Source organism: Phoenix dactylifera, chromosome 9 (genome assembly GCF_051530095.1).
Source record: "Phoenix dactylifera cultivar Ajwa chromosome 9, Ajwa_hap1_PhDact_Kaust_v1.1, whole genome shotgun sequence".
Lineage (NCBI taxonomy): Eukaryota > Viridiplantae > Streptophyta > Magnoliopsida > Arecales > Arecaceae > Phoenix > Phoenix dactylifera.
The window spans coordinates 25379852-25398346 of record NC_143198.1 but is presented as its reverse complement, the minus strand read 5'-3'; the positions used below and the strand labels follow the sequence as shown (position 1 = coordinate 25398346).

The window sequence follows — 18495 nt, the reverse complement described above, 5'->3', positions numbered from 1 at the left end:
TTTCTAACAAACAATAGAAAAGGATGGCTAATGCTAGAAATGATCACCAGCAACATAAGAATAATGGGAGAAATGCCAACCAACTGGGCTAAGTTTGATTGCCATATGATATTTCATTTAAGCAGGTCAATTTAAAATTTCAACTTTTTGCATCGCATGGTGGTTTCTCACCCATTTTCCCCATCCACTACCGGTACATATCCATCATAAAATCTACAGCCACCAATGCATGGTTTGATGACCGATGGATGGTGAGATTCCATGTTTTGTAGGGCTAATTGTCACTGCAACACCATTATATGAAATAAAAATGTTATGAATAAATATTATACAAATATACTACCAAACAGAAACAAATGATATATATATGCAAATCCGATCAATTGGCTTAATTTTTGACCCAATAAGGATAAAGATACATACCTAAGTCAACTATTATGTTTCATACATTTTGGGATTGCTAGGGTTTTCATCTCCTTCAAAATTTATTTATATATTTTATATTTTTCTTACAGAAATATACTTAAACAAACTCATTTTTGATAACTTGGTTAAATTGGTTATCTCTATAGTGGAGTGATTGTGGCAAGGAGGATGACCCTTTCATGTATTAGATCATTGTACAAACCTTCCTGCAAGCATACTAATTAAAAATATTTTTTTTAAAAAAAATTGTCAAATAATTTCTATATATATTTCAGAAAAAATTGTTTGGATTAACATACGCACATACATTTGCACTAGAGTGATAAAAAGAACCAAAAGAAAGAAAGAAGATATGTAAGGGAAGAAATGGTTAAAATTGTATAGGAGATTGTTTAAATATTTGATTAGGGGTCCAAACATCCAAATCAAATCCGATAAGAGTAAAAATCCAAGCCCGAAACCAAATTGTTTCGTGCATCTTATCAGATTCGGACTTGAATCTCACATGCTTGTTGGATCCGACCCGTTTAGACGCGGATGAAGATGGAACGGAGCGGGTGGACGGGACGGCCATGCTCTCCGTTGCTCTCTCCCGGCTGCTAACCGCCGAAGGTCGTGGCTGCCGAGCGGATCCGGAGTTCTTCTCGAAATAACACCGCCGGCCCGTCACATCACGTGCCTCTGGAGAGGCGGGTGAGTCCAATAACACCCCCCTTTCTTCTCCTCGCTTTCGATCCCCATTTCAAACAAGACCCTAATCCCAAACCACCCTTCTCTCATGAACTCTCTTCTAAATTTTCTTCTTAGTACCCTTCTGCTAAGGTTCTACAGATGGTTTTTCACAATTTCTGCTAGGGTTCCGGATTAATTCATTCGGAATATTTCCTTGAAATGATGTCGAAATAATAATCCCCAATTATCCTCTTAGATTTTCTTCTTTTTATTTGAGCAGATCAACAGATGGATATTTCTCAAAAAAATTGTTCCTCTTTTTATTAAAATAAAATACAGCGGACATGTTTGTTTTGGTTTCCCTAATGGTCGCTTCATGGCCCAGTTATGGCGGAATCCACCGAGATGGAGGGGCAAGGTAACACCAACGCCACTGGATCCCACAATCCGAGGTCAAGAAAGCTGAGGTCGCTCGTCTGGAATGATTTCACCAAGGAGCGGAAGGCCGATGGGAGTTTCGTCGCCATCTGTAATCACTGCAAGAAGCAGCTGACCGCGAGCAGCCGGAGCGGGACCACGCACTTGAAGAACCATCTGGGAACTTGTACGTCCAGCAAGCGAATGAAGAGGAAGAAGCTGGTCGTGCGGCGTCTGGTCCTCAAGTCGAGCGATGCGAAGAACGATGGAGCCCCTGGTCTCGAGCATCCTCAGTTCGATCAAGAATTGAGTCGGCAGGACCTTGCTCGTATGATCGTTCTGCATGGCTATCCTTTCTCCATTGTGCATCACGTCGGCTTCAGAACATTCGTAAGAAACCTTCAACCGCAGTTTAAGTTGGCATCTTGTGACATGGTGAAGGCAGATTGCATGAAGATCTATGAGAATGCGAGGCTTCGGCTGCAGGAGCTGCTTGACAAGCTTCTCTGTCGAGTTACTCTCATGGTTGATATGTGGAGATCGAGTGAGGGTCTGGAATACGTATGCTTGACGTGCCATTATGTTGATGATGAGTGGAAGCTTAAGAAGAAGATTCTCAACTTTGTACCTATGGAAGCTCCATTGACTGGGGAAGAAATTAGTAAAACCATTGTGGAGAAGCTGCACGAATGGAATATCGGGAAGAAGTTAGCTAGCATAGTCCTTGATAATTGCAGCACCAGTGATGTGGTGACAGGAGAGCTTCTCAAATCTCTTCGGCCGAAAGGTTTCCTTCTTTTGAATGGCGATCTATTTCGTGTGCATTCCTGTGCGCATATACTGAATCTCGTGGTCCAAGAAAGTCTGGAACTGGCAGGTGAGGTAACTGGTAAAGTCCGGGATATTGTGCAATTTGTGAAATCCTCACAAGAAAGAGCTACAAGATTTCAGAAGGCAGCAAAGCAAGTGGGAGCCCCACAGAAGCCATTAATTCTTGATGCTCCAACTAGCTGGGTCTCTACTTATTCAATGCTTGAAACTGCATGCCAATATCAAGATGCTTTCTCCCGCTTGGCAGAATGGGATACTGAGTTCACAGACTGTCTGTCTTCCAAGGAGTGGAGCAATGCTAAAGCTGTTGCCGAATGTTTAGAAGTTCTGTACCATGCTATAGAGAAGTTCTCAGCCACGAGAGTTCCAACTGCCAATCTTTATTTTAATGATATTTGTGGGATTCATTTGCTCATGAAAACCTGGTGCATGAGCCCGCATCCTGTTGTCGCATCAATGGCTGTGCAAATGCTTGAAAAATTTGAACAGTATTGGGACCTGACTCGAATAATTATGGCGATTGCTTCTATTTTAGATCCTCGATACAAGATGAAGTCTATTGAGTACTACTTCAAGCTAATTTATAATGATCCATATGAATCGAAGGCAAGGATTGATACTATTCGTAACAATTTTATAAACCTTTACAATGAATATGCAATTCAATCAGCTAATTCTTCAAAAAATCAAGCATACCTCTGTTATGTAGGGAATGCTAGTGGCTACACTAGTTCTGAGAGTGGAAATGGGGGAGAATCTAAAACGTCCTATCGCATCACACTATCAGATACACGACGAGGACTTGATCAGTATCTTCAAGAGACATCATCAAGTCAACCGTCAAAATCTGATTTGGATATGTACATGGAGGAAGCTGTTCATCCCTCAAAAGAAGGCCTTGATGACAATTTTAACATATTAGCTTGGTGGAAATTTAATGCAGCAAAATATCCTATCCTTTCTATAATGGCCCGTGATATTTTGGCAATTCCCATGTCAATTGTTCCATTAGACAGTGAAGCTAGAACACTCAATCAATATCTGAGTTCCATGGACCCAATGACTGTACAAGGCATTATATGTGCACAAGATTGGCTAAAAGATGAAATTGAAGGTAATGCATCAATTCAAATTTATCTAGTGTGTTCTTTTCTAATTTATATTATTCTTTAACTATGATTTGTTATTTGAATTTATTACTGTCACCAGCAGTTGGGCCAGTGGATGGCCTTGCGCTTGTTTCTGCAGCTGCTGGCTTGGAGGGTGATGATGAGTGTATGATACCAGCGAATGGGGATGAATTTTCTCCACTATCAAAATAGGTAAAGGCTTTTTTTTTTTTTTTTTGAGATCCGGCTTAATTCAAAAATGTCCTTCACTTGCATTTATTTTATTTAATCAATTTATTGGGAGCCTTCTGAGCAAGAGTCCTATTGTTCAATGGCTTACATGCACACATATGGCTCGGAGCAACACTTCATGTTATTGTTAATCCTGGTTGACTGGTTTTCTGTCTTCATTGTTATATTTGTAGTATCCTTCATATATGTTCACTTGTTGTTGCCTGTGCATGTATACATTGTTTTTGACTCTTTGCAGGTTAGATTGGTGGATTTAAATATATAAGTGATCATAGGGCTGATAAAATGGTGTTGATTTTAAAAAAAGGATTGTGACAAATGGATTAACGGTACCTTATTCTTCCAATGTCGTTGAACCATGTCCAACAATCGTCTCTTCCCATGGATATCACAGAATATCCTTTTTATTAAAAGAAAAAACTCAACCTATAACTTTAAAAACACATCAATTATTTGAATATGAGCAAATTGGAGCATTGTAGTAAGAGAAAAAAATCTGCACATGCATCTCAGGTGCCAATTGGTTTGTACAATTCTTGTAGTATTAGATCTCAAATATGCATCCTCCTTGCTTTTTTAAAAAATTTAGGTGTATGAGATATGCATAGTCATATTCGATGAAATCCGTCGATAAAGGACTAATAGAAATTGAAATGCAATTTATGCCTCCATGTTTTGTTCTACGCCCAACCCAAGCACCATCCTCATTAAAAGAACTGAAGGTAAACTATTTAGAAAGTTGAAATTTAGGACTCTGTATTTGCAATAACTCTAGGTAGAAGGGAGAGTAGGATTTTTTAAATCATGGCAGGAATTTAGGCATGATTGTGTGAACCTTTTATGTTATCATTTTCAGTGTGAATTAGCAAATATTAAACTGGGCCAATGCTCTTAGATCATTCTCCAAAAGATTTCTTTTATCTTTTCATATTTAAAATGGTTCTTAATGTGGGGTAAGGAATGCTACTTGCATTAACTATTGGAATTGGAGAACCAGGATATAAGTTTATGTTTTACATATATCTGTGCTAACTTCCATTGGCATGGCTTTCATTTAAGTTTCAGTAGTTTTGTTACATTGGTTTTACAATGTTGTTTGTGGTGTTATCCTTTCTCTATTTGCAAGGTGTCGATATTCATTTGTCTATGGCCCCTTTCCTTGATATTGTTAAAATTCTGGTCCATCACCTTTTCATACTTCTATTCAAGCTTTCTCATTTCTTTATTGGTGTTAGAATAAGTTCTAAGGCTGATAAATTGGGGTGAGAAGACAGTAGAGGTTTCGCGGAAGGGAGACAAACAGTGTAAAAGACAAGGAAGAGAGGTTGGTGGATGTGGAACATTTATTGCTAGTAGGTTTCAAGTTCAAGTTTTTCAGAAGTAACTTAAGCAATTTACTTTCAATATCTAGATTTTGGAGAATAGAGTTGATTCAATGTTGACCAGAAGTTTAATTTCAGTTAACAGGGAAATAATTTTGGAGAAGTTACAATAAAGTGCTGGTTTTGTGAATCTAGTGGGTAAAAGAATTAAAAAGTAAGGGTAAAGATCTCTAGTCATCTAGACTCAGCTCTGCTGGTTGGCATCCCTCTCCACATGGGAAAGTGCTTGGGTTTGAATCTGGGTGGTCGCATCCCTGTGTCTTTATCAGAAAAAGAAAGGAAAAAGAAGAGATCTCTAAGGCTCCTGCATGATCAAAATTAAGTAAAAGAATGGACCCTACTTTAGTTTAGGCCTGAATTATGAATGAAACCGATCCCCTGTGCAATAAATAAATAGTAAGAAAGGATAGAAGAAAGAAATAATAGTGAAGGGAAAAGGAGAAAAAAGAAGGTAGTAGTTGGGGAGAAGAAGGACATTCTAGTTATTAATATGCGAAGAAATGAAGAAAATTAGGGATACAATTCTACGTGACGTGACTCAAATTTAGCCCCTTCCTTTTTTTTTAAGTTCTTTAGGATAGGAGGATAGGAAGGAAAGAAAAAGAAAAAGTGTATTGAACCTCGACAAAAATCTGGTCTCAAACATCAGTCTTTGACTACTCAACCATCGAAAGAAGGACGAATAGTGGAATAGGCAGATGTTGCTGAAGGTCATTTTGTTGGGGAGTATGAGGGCAAGATCGATTCCTATTTTCTCAAAAGAATCTCCAGCTCAACCATCTGCTTCGGATAGTATATTAAATGGACGACTGGCTTTCGCAAATACAGGGGGTTCATCCCCAGTTGCATTTGTGGGTCCGTTCTCTTAGGTACCTTCTGTTGATGCGGGGGACAACGCAAACTGCTTTCTATGAGGCTGAACTGGCAGCACTTGGGCAGGTTGGACAGGTGGAGGTAGAGCTGGTTGACTAGGAAGGGTTGCTATAGGATTAGGAGGAAGTGGAAGAGGTTGTTGGAGAGGAACTGAGATTTGCAAGGGTACCTGGTTCTGGTTTGTCTTGTTGACCCACGAAAATGGGTCTGTCCTACTTTTACCGCCGATGGGGTTACCACTATTTCTGGTCCAAAGCGGGGATTTTCGCATCTTTGCTTACTATTCTGGCCTTGTTCGCTTAGTCGCTGCATCTTTCCTCGCTGAAATATTAAGTGGTTTGAAGATGGGCTTTCGAGATGGATATTCCTATGGAGAAGATTTCAAAAACAAGGGATGAGAAAGAACAGCCTGGAAAGCTTCTTGCTCTACCGCCGAGGAAATTTCAGTGATCCCAATAGGACTAATCAGATCTGCACTTTTCCCTTCACAGACTATCCCACCCTTCTTAGCATCACAAACCGATCCCCTTCGCTTTCCACAAAATCGGCCTTGGAATGGTTGAGACATTGATCGGCTGACCCCTTTCCTTTCTTTCCTGCTCGAGTAGGAAGGCTTTCCCCTTCGATCACGAGAGATTTTGATTGTGTGTGATGTGGATGACCGATAAGGATCAACACTTTGTTGAAGTCTGTCTTTGTTGCGATCTTTTTCCGTTTGTTTAAGAAAAGATGGAAGAGAAAAGTTCCGCTGCAAGAATCAAATTGAGCGTTCTTGTAGCTCGTTATACTGTTCAAAATTGTAATAAAAGAACAGGTACTGGTGAAAGCTCTGTCTCTTTCCTCGGTTCTCGCTTGAAGGAGCGCTTGACTAAAAAGCAAAGAGTTTAGCGTTTTTCTTCCCGTAACCGACTTGACTTTCTGCCCAAGCCTACGCTTGCTGCTTGCAGCATGGATTCTTTAGATCTAAAGAATCCATGCTTCCCCCGCCCCGGAGCGAGACTCTATCCAGATCTCAAAGAATAACGAGCTAGGCGGCCGGCGGGCAAAGAAAGGGGGCGGGTCTCATGACTTGCATAATAATATTCCGGCCGGCCGGCCCTGTTTCGTCTTTCGATCTTGGCAAAGAAGTTTCTAACCAGCACCAACTCAGATTTAAGACGGCTTGCTAGTCGAAGAGGCAGTTGATGTCAATCTCGCGAGGACAGCCCCAAGAATTAAATTAATTCAAATTTCAATCCCGAAAGTCTTTTATTTTATTTTAAGGCGCGTATACACCTATTCTCTCTTGAATTTTTATTGTCAGTATACAACCCGTTACCAGAATGCTCCCAACAACGGGAAAGAGAGCTGTAGTCTTTCCCTATTTCCGAGCTTGGTTGGTTAGCTCCTTTCGTACTTGTATTGTATTTGCTTTTCGTTGACTAAACCGCTGACTGGCCGGTTTGCGAGTGATGAACCGATCTCGGGGAAAAAAAACTAATAATCAAAATCATGAGCATAGACAATATTTAGTAAAACAAATCCACGGGGGCCCCGTAAGGCATGGGTTTAATATCCTTTCAAAAGGACTAACTGAATAACTTAGGTCGAGGTTTTTTTTCCTTTTCAAGGTAAGAGGTCAACTTAGAGCAAAGCTCTTTCTTCGCTGAGCGAGACCAGCAAGGGGAATTTATCCATTTGGATAGGAAGCACTCAACTGAAAGGAGAGGGATCGGGGAAGTTAGCAACGTACGAACGTTTTCCAAGCGAGCCACGGGAGTCTAGGTTTTGCGAGCTAGCCCGGAAAAGAGGCAAGCCTGTATAAAGGTTTAGGTCCAATCATTCTCCCCATGTGCTATCGGGCATAACCGTGGGGATTAGGACATAACTCCCGTTGTTTAAGGGTAAGAGGTTCATGTGGGGGATGTAAAGACCAAAGTCAAAGTACCGACCCAAACGGGGTATGGATATACATAGAGGAAGCTAGCAGCGCGTCAGAAATCCACTTTTCTAAATAGCTAGCTGGTACTTCCGACTGCCTCCATGCAGAGAAGAGAGAAGTCGGTTCTCCCCCCGCTTCGCTCTCCCCCTCGGGGGGAATGGAGTAGTTTAGTCTGACAGTAGAGTCGAGGAAGCTTCCGTAGCTATTCCGTGGCGCCCCTACTCTTGAAATTCAAGCTTGCCGTCGAATTCCGTGGTGAATTTGATATGATGGATCTCCCACCTCGGTAGGCAAGTTGCCTTTGCAACTTGCATCTCTGCTACTGGAGGGTATGAACCCCCGGATCTAAGCGAGGTGATGGCGGGGAACTCCAACAGGTTTTGGCTTCCCCCTCACTGATTGATGGAGCCCAAGACTGCTTGACGACTTTCGGTGTGGGGTCAGCTTGAGCCGAGGTCGTCTCGTAACAGGAACTGGAAGAATAGCAAACAAGCACACAAGCAGGAATAGGAATATTGGCTGTCACTATCCTAAGTTATTCAGTTAGTCCTTTTGAAAGGATATTAAACCCATGCCTTACGGGGCCCCCGTGGATTTGTTTTACTAAATATTGTCTATGCCTACTTTCTTGTATTTGAGAAAGAAAAGTCCAGTGCTTTCTTTCATTGTCTATCTCGCCTAAGGCTTCTGTTTCGGTCGACTCTACGGTTGAAACAGTAGGTGGTGCTGCGTCTTTATGGTTCGGCTTTTGATGCCTCCGTTCAAGACTCACACTCCTTGGCGGACTGGAACTTAGTTGGAAAACTCAAAAGCTCTGGCTCGAGCTACGCTATGGCTCTTTGTGCAGCGGCATTTGCTTGCCCAGTTGCTTCTGTCTTTTGGCTATAGACCCTATCCACACCCTTCTTGAAAGGGGAGAAATTCTTCTCCCACTCGCCACCCTTCCTTGTGCGCGGCATTGCATGAGGGCGCTGCTCCTAGTCCGACAACTAGAGCCAGAACCAAGGATGGCACGAATCGCTCGAATGCAGAGATTGGCCAAGAGCTGACCAAGCGAGAGGACCGCTTACTCCTTTTGTTCTCATTCCCGGCCAACCATGCCATGAAGAGTCGACAAGAGCAATCGCAGCTTCTTGAATGCCTCTTTCTACGTCAATTTCTTCTTCAATAGCTGGTCCTATTCTTCCAACAGCTAAATCTCGCCTGGTCTTTCTTAATTAAGGTGAGGATGGCACGTGCTTTCCTAAATCCATTTCACCGGGTGTTCACTCAAACTCCTTAATCATTGAACCCGGATCGGAAAGTGACTCCCCTAAGGCCTAAGGCTTACTCAGGTAAGACTTCTTCCTTCTCCCCTTCCTCCACCAGATGCGGATGAAAGAGCTGCTTCTTCTTAAACAGATCCTTCCTAACCGAAAGAATCGACGAGATAGAAAAAAGAAAGACGGGAGCACAGCAGCAAAACAGGCCTAGAACTTGGGGACAACAAAAGAAAAGGAACGAACGAAGGCATAAAGAACTGGAGCAGGAAGACGAGTTGAAATATTGTTGTATGAACAGATCTATTGGTTGAAGAAAACTCCCAAGACTAACGTACCTTGCTTTACGACCTGTTTCATACCTGGAAGATTTGAAAGATCAAGGCCATTACTTCCACGATAGAGCGCCCCACTGCTGAATCTTAAGCTTTCTCAATAGCGTAGCCTGGTCCCTTTAAACAGAACCCCAGCGCATCAGCTATAGACCGAGGACTGTTACCGAGACCCATATCCCCCTAGCTAGATGTTGGGACTTTTCCTCACAAGTAGTTGTTTTGGTCGAAGAAAGAACAGTTCGCCCAGTCGTCTGCCTCTCCCAGTCAGCCTGCACCTGTTGCGGATTCTGCTCCGCCGGTTCGTCGTTCCTCTCGTCTTTCCGTTCCTCCTTCTCGTTTTCTTTCCGTTTACTCTTTTTCTCCAGGTCATAGGGCCACACTAGATGTATGTAATCTCTATAAGTCTAGCCCCTGTGTCTGTTTCTAGGAATGATTCTAGAATCCGATTCAATATAAAATGTGGGTGGTTTACGTTCCTCAGTTGATACAAGAAAGAGTGCAGTCCAGCGCTTCGGCTTAGGGGTAAGAGCCCTCAAAGAAGCAGTCAACGGTAAGCAGCTCAGTCCACGGATCCGGTCTCGGCTAAGCGATTAACAGATTAGGGTTGGTTACCAGTCTTCGATTAACAAACTCGGGAAAGGGAAAGTGACACCATAGCCCTAACCTCTTGTTTAATAGCTTCTTTCAGTAGTGCTCAACACCAAGGGGCTGCTTTTCTGTCGCTTCTGAAAAGCCTTAGCTTGTTTGCCGAAGAGAAGGCTCTTCAAGAGAAGGTAAAAGTGAAAAAAACTAATAATCAAAATCATGAGCATAGCGAGAAGTAATGATACCAGCTGTAAGCCGCTGTAGACTGTTTACCGGTCAGACAGGAGGAAGAAAAAGCAGCGGTAGAAGGCCTAATTCCTCCACAGAAAGTCAAGAGACGAAAACGACGGGCGGGAAGCAGGCCGGGCCCTACGGGCGGGCATCTCCCGCTACGCAAGCAGCATTGTTCGCCACCACCCGAGAAGCAAAAGATTCGAGAGTCAAGGCGGAAAAGACAAGCATAGCATAGTGGTCTAATGACAAGGGCCGACGACGGAAGCTCGGGACGGAGCCGTATGATGCGGAAGTCTCACGTACGGTTCCCTGAGAAGGGAGTGGTTTACGAAATCTTTGGTTTTTTCTTTTCTTCTAATCTCCACTAATTTTAAAAATATATACTATACATACTTCTATTTAAAAAGACCAGAATAATGAAGGAATTGTTGCTCTGTTTTAAAAGTATCCCCATCTTGCCAATTGTTACTCTAGTACTCGTTGAATATAGTTTGACTCCAGAAAGGATTCTTAATGGATCTAAACTTCTGCTCCACCTAAATATTTTGAAGTAACGAATAAACATAAAGAAAGAAAAGGTACTATAAGTTGGGAGTCCATTAGAGAAGACGCAGAACACTGGAACTTCACTTAAAATCCCTCTTCTTAAAGAGTTTGAGGGCAACTCATTTGCTGGACCTAAACTGAGCCATTTGATGCTTTTGATTTTCCATTACACTCTGTTGATGCTTCTAGCAACTTGATGAGGCCCGAAATAACTTGATCGCTTGCTGATACTATAAGTTGGGAGTCCATTAGAGAAGACGCATAACACAGAAACTTCACTTAAAATCCCTCTCCTTAAAGTGTTTGAGGGCAACTTTTTTGCTGGACCTAAGCTGAATCATTTGATGCTTTTGATTCTCCATTACAGATGCTTCTAGCAACTTGATGAGGCCCAAAATAACTTGATTGCTTGCTGATCTGGCAACATGAGCCCCCCAATTGATCTGAACAATGATCAAGGCACTTAACAGGCTGGTTTTTATGCCCATTACATCCTCACTAAGGCCCTAGCAGTGCATCTTTATTGATCAATGCGTGAATAAAACTATTCTTGACCTAATCTAGGGTTTTGAAAGGACAAATGCTGATGACATGTTGCTGGTGCGGCTGGAGTTTATAGGAGGTTGGCGAGAGGTATCCTTGTAGATTGCAAGTTGCGGAAGTGTCTATTTTATGGGGTTGGCTGGTGGAAAGTGGTAAAGGTCATAGAGAAATGAAAAACATGATCCATGTGTAAACGAGGAGTTATAGTATTATGTTTTAATTGAAGATAGGTATGTACTAGGGAGAAAAAAAGAATGTCCTTTCCTTTGATCAAGAGAGACGGATCGTCAAAGAAATGTGCCATGAATACTGAAACATCTCTATATAATATTTATAACCTGCATTATTTTTCTTGAGAAGATTCCATTATAGGATTTTAAGTCATATGGTTAGCATTTTTTTTTTCCGATCACATTGAAGCAAGGAAGGCAGTACCGAAACTGGCATATGTGCCTGTTGACCAGTAGGATGGTATGATACACCCCCATGCCATGACGTCCCGGCATGAATTGCCTCCTATTCCTACCACCACCGGGCACTCTCTCTCTTCCCCTCTCTCTCTCTTTCTTCCTCTCCCCTTCCATCGGTTTCTTGATTCGAAGGCTGGAATTGTCCTAGTCTCTTGCCGATATGGTTTTGTATGCTCCGAACCGGACGGTTTGGTACGCCTTGAACTAGGTGGTTCGGGATGTTTCCGTCAATGTTGCATTGAAGCAATCTTTACACTCTGTACATTTATCTTCTTAAACTTTTTTCCATCTTATGCACTAAGGAAGAAAGTTACTATTTAAGAGCTTAGAACCCTCAAGTGTATTTTGATGTTGCTGAATGCTCTGGTTCTACTTAGTTGTACTAGTGGAAGGAAAATGCTTTGCACAATCATGAAAGGACAGATACCAAGAGAAAAGAAGAAATTCAAGGAAAATGAGAAGATAAATTAGTGTATAAAGAACAAGAGAGTCAAATGATCCTAGGCTCCTCAACTTTTACTAGTATTTAGTGGGCAAAAAATATTAGGTAATTCAACCTCTATTAGAAGCTTCAAAAAGATTTATGTGATTCAACTACAAGAACATCTTCAGCCTTATTATGCTTCTGTATAGAAGTTATGAAGAGGAGATAACTGTTTCATGACCATAACTGTTAGGCCTTCTCCTACCTATTTGAGATCTAGCTTTCTAAATCCTGAACTGGTCATCAAAGAGATGAAATTAATAATGCCAATAAATTTTAGACCATTGGATTGCAATCCATCTAATCCTACTGGGCTGAGAAGTAACCCAGAAACATCTTATAAATGTCACAACGTGTTCCTGTAACAAATATAAGTTGTACCCTACCAAAACAGTATGAAATAATATGTCTTGCTACCAAGAAATGGACCACCATATGCTTTCAGGTATTTGACCCATGTTTCTCTATTGGATTCATCTTGTTGTGCTGGAAAGCTAATTTACAGGGTTATTAAATGGTTCTAGTCTTGGTTTCAGAACCTTTTATTTATCTGTAATGCACTCTTTCAACTGCTTTTGATTGTGAACAAATTGCACCACTCACCGCTGCTTGCCTTTGATCATGAGTCTGACTCATGGATCATGATATGTTGTCACTGATTTGCATCATATATTCATACAATAATTGCAATCTGTTCATCATTGCAGCGAAGGCACAGGATAAATTACAATAATGATATGAGCTAATATACTATCAATGATGAACAGCTGATTAACATCAGTAGCCAAATTACTCCTACTAATGCATCAGAAGTTTTCTGATGTCAGCTGATTTGATTGTGTTTTTCTTCAGGTTTTTTTTTTCATGTTAACCCCATCAGTTGTATGAGTCAATAACTGCCCAGATAATGAGCTAGACTACCAAAGACATCTTTATCAGTCTAATCTATTTCCCTTTTATTGTTTATTTCTATTATGCTAGTGTTTAAAATATGGTGCATGAGGCTGCGTATGTGTATGCAGGCACTTAACTGCACTGCATACCCTAGATGCAGCTGCTATATGTACTCAAGTCATGTGTGGGCCAAAGAAATGGTTTGCTTAGCACTCTGCAGATATATATGCAATGGACTAGCATTGTGCAGATATATATATGCAGTCTATTTATCATTTTGTGGCCATGTATATGTCTCTTTTAGTGTTGTGTGATTATATATATATATATATATATATATATATATATATATATATATATATATATAACCACTCTTATACACAAGGTTTGCCTACCGCTGCCGGACCCCATACCGGTGCGACACTATCATAGTATCAGTACGGTACGGTACGAAATTTTTTTGGCGTACTGGATGTCGATACGCAACCCATATCCATATCGGTACCATACGGTATGGTAAATCCGGTACCGTATGAAACAGTACATCTGGTACCGTACGGTACGGTACATCTCATGCTTATACAGGACCATGTGAAGAAGGCGGGTTCAAACTAATGCTTAGGTTGGATGTGGGTTTCATACTAGTTGGATATATGGAGATTAATAATATCAATTTGTTAATTATGCTATAACTAGTGTTGCTAAGAAATAAGTACCAAGTAGTAAGCACTAATTGCTAGATCTTATTATCAACATTATTATAATAAAAATATTATTATATTTAATATATTTTATTGATTTTAAGTATTTAAAATATTGGTCATATAAATGCCTGTATATGCTGTCCACATGATGCATATGTGCTGCGTAGTCCCTCGATTGCCTGCATGTCATGGCTGCCTTTTAAAAAATTGACTTATGGTTTCCATGCTACGCACACATTTGGAAGACAAGATGAGGTTATGGCTGGAGTCTTGATTTATTTTTCTATATACTTGACATATCCTTGATAGGAAGGCATTTTGAAAGTTTCAGTTTTCTTATAAAATTCCATTGAGCATGCATACAAATCAGTAATCTTGTTGTGTCTTGTGTGTTGTTTAATGTTATTATTTTCATCTTGTCATACTTTTCTCCTATTAGTAACTCTATATATAGCTTTCAATTAATAGTTAACATTCAGGAAGTGACAAAGGGGTTGTGAACCAACAGCCTTAGCTCGGCTGGTTGGTATCGCTCTTCATCTGGGAGATGTCTCGTATTTGAACCCTGGTGGTGGTGGTGATGTGTCAATTTCATTCCAAGAAAACTCTGATTTGTATGAGTTGTTATTGTTAACTAATCAATTGACACCAAAAAAACTTAAACTAATAGAGAAAGGGTCAACAATGCATATAAGGTTAACACCTCTCTCACGTGCAACCCGGACCACGCACGTAGAGGAATAACCGAGTCAAGACAGGACAAATTCTGAATAACAGATAACCATGGGCATTTAAATAAATAATTGAATTGAAGCGGATTCGAACTCATCACTCTAGCAGATCTTGAACTCTAATACCATTTATGGTATCAAAACAATGAAAGCAAGAAGAAATAAAATTAAGGTTGCGAGAGGAGCTGGGAGAGAGATTAAGAAAGAGAAGGTATGTGAAGGATGCCATGCGGTCCCAACTGATTCGTGTGGTATCTCTAATTAAAAGATGGATCAGTCACTAATTAGGGCAAAAAAGACATTAATATCCTAATAGCGACCAGTCAAATACAATTTCAGTCTGGAAGAATTTGTTGTCGTCTTGTCAGTAAAATAAGAGCACATGGCTCTGCCCGTTCACAAGGGCTTGATTCTATGTCAAAACATGACATGCAAGCAAAGGTAGTCGCCATCATAGGTACTCAAGATAGATATATAGGACTACATCTTGCTCAATCAGACCCTAGGTTTATTGCGAGCCCATACCCCTACAATAATGTTTGCAGAATTTTGTACTCAAATAAAGTCCCAATAACAATAAAATAAAATAGAAAACAGCCTAATGGCGTAATAACAGCAGATTATTAAGTACAATTGAACTTTGCCCTTCTATGGTGGAGGATTACCCATTGATGATGAACTTTTGACTTTAGCTCATCACTTGGTAGCCTTCTAGAGATATTGTTATATGGCTATCAGGCATTTGTTTCTGCTGTCACCTTTTTATTGTCAAGTTTTTTATTTCCTTCTATATTTTTTCGTTCAATGAGTGTTGCATATCATTCAGACTAATTGTTCATGGATCGGCATAAATTCGTCCGACCTGTTTGCTTTTCTTGCAGCAACTGAACTATGGAATAAAACTGAAGAATCCTTGGCCATGTCCACTGTCCCCAGATGCTGACTTAAAGTGCTGAAACATGTGCAATTTTGTCACCCTGCCTTCTGGTACTGCTAGGAATTAGTTTTGGTAAATTATTTGTGACGATATATATCACTGTACTACGTAATTCTTAGCATTACTTTCTTGTTTGCATAGAAGTGCATCTTTAGATTAAGTATATTGCTAGCCTAGGGGTCACATTGCACCATTATCATGGGCTGTCAGAATACTTCCAGACAGATGCTCAGTGAGATTACTACTATTTGATCTGAAGTTTTTAGACAGAGCATGCAGGGACAGTTGAAAAATTCAGCAACCCATAGGTAACGAAGTTTTAACTTGGAGAAGTAGAACTAATATGAAGCAAGGTTGCAGAAAAAATAGTTTAGCGTAAACCTTGGACGGAGACGGATTCATCAGAAACCGGACCAGAATTCCTTCAAGAGAAAGTAGCTTGTGGAGAGCTGCGGGCATGTCCCTTTAGTCTTAGATAATGCTTTTGTTAGGCACATGAAAGCATAGTTTGATCTAATGTGAGAGGGAAGATCTAATGCTATCAGCATATCTATATCTTACCTTATGACAATCTATATTTTTTATATGTATATCTTATCTATATCTGAAGAAAAGGACACTTTGAATAGCTTGTTAATATGCACACACCTTGGCTTTGGCATTGCCTCTTCTCTGTCTCAATGAGGCAAAATTTCTTTCTGAATGAATGGAGAAACGAGAGTTCAGAAACCATAAGTTATGGGGTGCAACTATTAGCTAATACAATAAAGTAGAAAAGAAAAAAAATGCTGTAGAACACCTCTGATATTATCATGCAGTTTACTGGTGTTATATGGAAGTCAATAATTGCCCGAGTGGTGCCCAAAAAGCATTGTTCTGTCATTGTCACACCGGACTGATAAACTGCGTGGTGAATAGATGAGTGAGCAGTCACATTGGACTAGTGAATTGATCGGTGGATAGATGGGTAATCGATAGTAGTATTTGCTTAAAAACCAGTTAATTTCAAAATTATAGCCTTCCAATTCATAGACTTGGGCACTCCGAAATAATTTGGCTAAAAGTAAACAGTTGAAATTACAAAAAAAACTCACTAAATTCAGTTAAAAGTTCGGAAGGAGTTTTAACAACAAAAAGCTAGGAAGAAAAATAAATAAATTAAACAAATACATCTAAAAAGTATGAGCAGTCTAAATATACGTATACTTATTTTCTGAAAATGAGATATAGGAGAGTTTTAAGATAATAAATGATGACTAAAGATATCACCAACAACAATAATATATGACATTATTAGTTTGTAACATGAAAGATTTTTTTTATTTAGTCGTAAATAAATCATGAAATCCATGTACAATTTGAGAATAATTGAATATTTTTGAATTAATTCATTTGTGGAGAATAATTTGGGCTATCATTCAGCCAAGAGATGAAACAAAAATAATTCGAAAAAATTTCAATGATTCAGAGGATTATTGTTAGATTGCACCAACAGCACTTGCATGCTCGTTGTGGGCCTAGACCAAGGAAAATGAGAACCTTTCCCAGTATGGCTTGGTATAAGATATCTAGGATATCACCAGTATGATGCACAGTATGGTATAAGACATCTAGGATATCACCGGTATGATGATAAAATTACTTAGTAGTAGTTTGATGAGAATCCATTCATTAGTACGTTTTCGCTTTCAGTCTTTGCACTTGATTACGAGGTTGGGATCTATGGAGATGGAGGGTAGCGGAAAGGCCAAGACTTCTTTATTTGAGAAGTTGAGTGCGCGGTGGGTGGTTCTTTCAAAAAGAAAGAAGAAAAAGAGTGCACGGTGGGTAGGAAGCGGTTCATCGTCGCTGATTTAAAATGTCAGTGAGCTTAGCCAAATAAACAGCAAGTGCTTAAACATAAATATTAAGAAATAGCTTGGAGTCTTTTCAACTTTCTATGAGTATAAATCTACCGTAAACTTCTAATTGTCGATACATTTGTAAGTTGTGCGCCTATATATAGTTGGCTTTATCGAATCTCAATATGTTTCGAAGTTAAACTACAACTTTGGGTTAATGATTTTGTTTAATTTTAAGAGATATCTTATATTGAAAACAAAAAAAGATTGCAAGTACAGAGTTTAGAGGTAGATTCACTTTGCATTATAAACCTTTGTGTAAGAAGTGAGATTGTCAATTCTTGTAGGTTTATAAATAGGTATTTGTCATGAGAGCGTATATCCCTCTAAGAGACTGTGTTGTTACAAAAAAAATCTGTGAAATTAGATCCTTCAGGAGAAAGGTTCCTATTTTTTCATATAGATGAATCATTAAATTTATGTTTATGCTGCATCCCTTTCTAAAAAGGGTTTGTCTCTTTGGAAAAGCATTTTTATAAAATAATGTTGATAAAAGTTAACTTATCATTTGTATTACTATCTCTTATATTTTATAAAAAAAGGGTGACATGGAAACTTTGAAATGATAAAAATAAGAGAACAAGCAGGGAACACGCTTTTTGGCTTAGCAATCAAAGAATTGAGTTCGATCCACAGATGTCATCTTAGGAAGCCAAAAGTGAGAACTTGTAATAAGAGGAGGTCAATTTTTTTTTCTGAAAGAAAAAAGAACAAGCTTAATATTTTTTAGCCTTTGGATAAACAAATGCAAAGCACCAAACCCTAAATCCTAAATTCTAAATCCTAAACTCTAAACATTAATTATGAACACTAATTTTAATTATAAACATTAATTCACCGTATTCTGATTTCGCAGTTAGTTCCGGCGAACTAATCAGACGTTCCTCGTGACATCGAAGCACGCACAGATCTCGGCGGTGCCCGAGACGCACCGGGGGACCTAGGATTTTTTTTTTTTGGGGGGGGGGGGGGGGGGGAATAAGCTACGT

The 18495-nt window shown here is 39.8% G+C and overlaps 1 protein-coding gene across 18 annotated transcripts; it reads left to right on the top strand.

Annotated features, from left to right (window-relative positions):
- Positions 1 to 937: 937 nt before the first annotated feature.
- LOC103709287 (zinc finger BED domain-containing protein RICESLEEPER 1-like) lies at positions 938 to 18416 on the top strand. Of its 18 annotated transcripts, none has more exons than XR_015968887.2 (5): positions 973 to 1119; positions 1484 to 2952; positions 3056 to 3460; positions 3559 to 3668; positions 15550 to 16231. XR_015968887.2 is itself a non-coding variant. In XM_008794561.5 (4 exons), the coding sequence occupies exons 2-3, from the start codon at positions 1486 to 1488 to the stop codon at positions 3666 to 3668; spliced, it is 2085 nt and encodes a 694-aa protein (XP_008792783.4). In that variant the 5' UTR covers positions 938 to 1119; positions 1484 to 1485; the 3' UTR covers positions 15550 to 16231. The 18 variants fall into 18 exon arrangements, 10 of the variants coding, with proteins under 10 accessions (XP_008792783.4, XP_088560687.2, XP_088560683.2 ...); XR_015968886.2 differs by having other exon boundaries at positions 3556 to 3668; XR_015968885.2 differs by having other exon boundaries at positions 1484 to 3460; positions 15550 to 15655; positions 15876 to 16231.
- Positions 18417 to 18495: the final 79 nt, after the last annotated feature.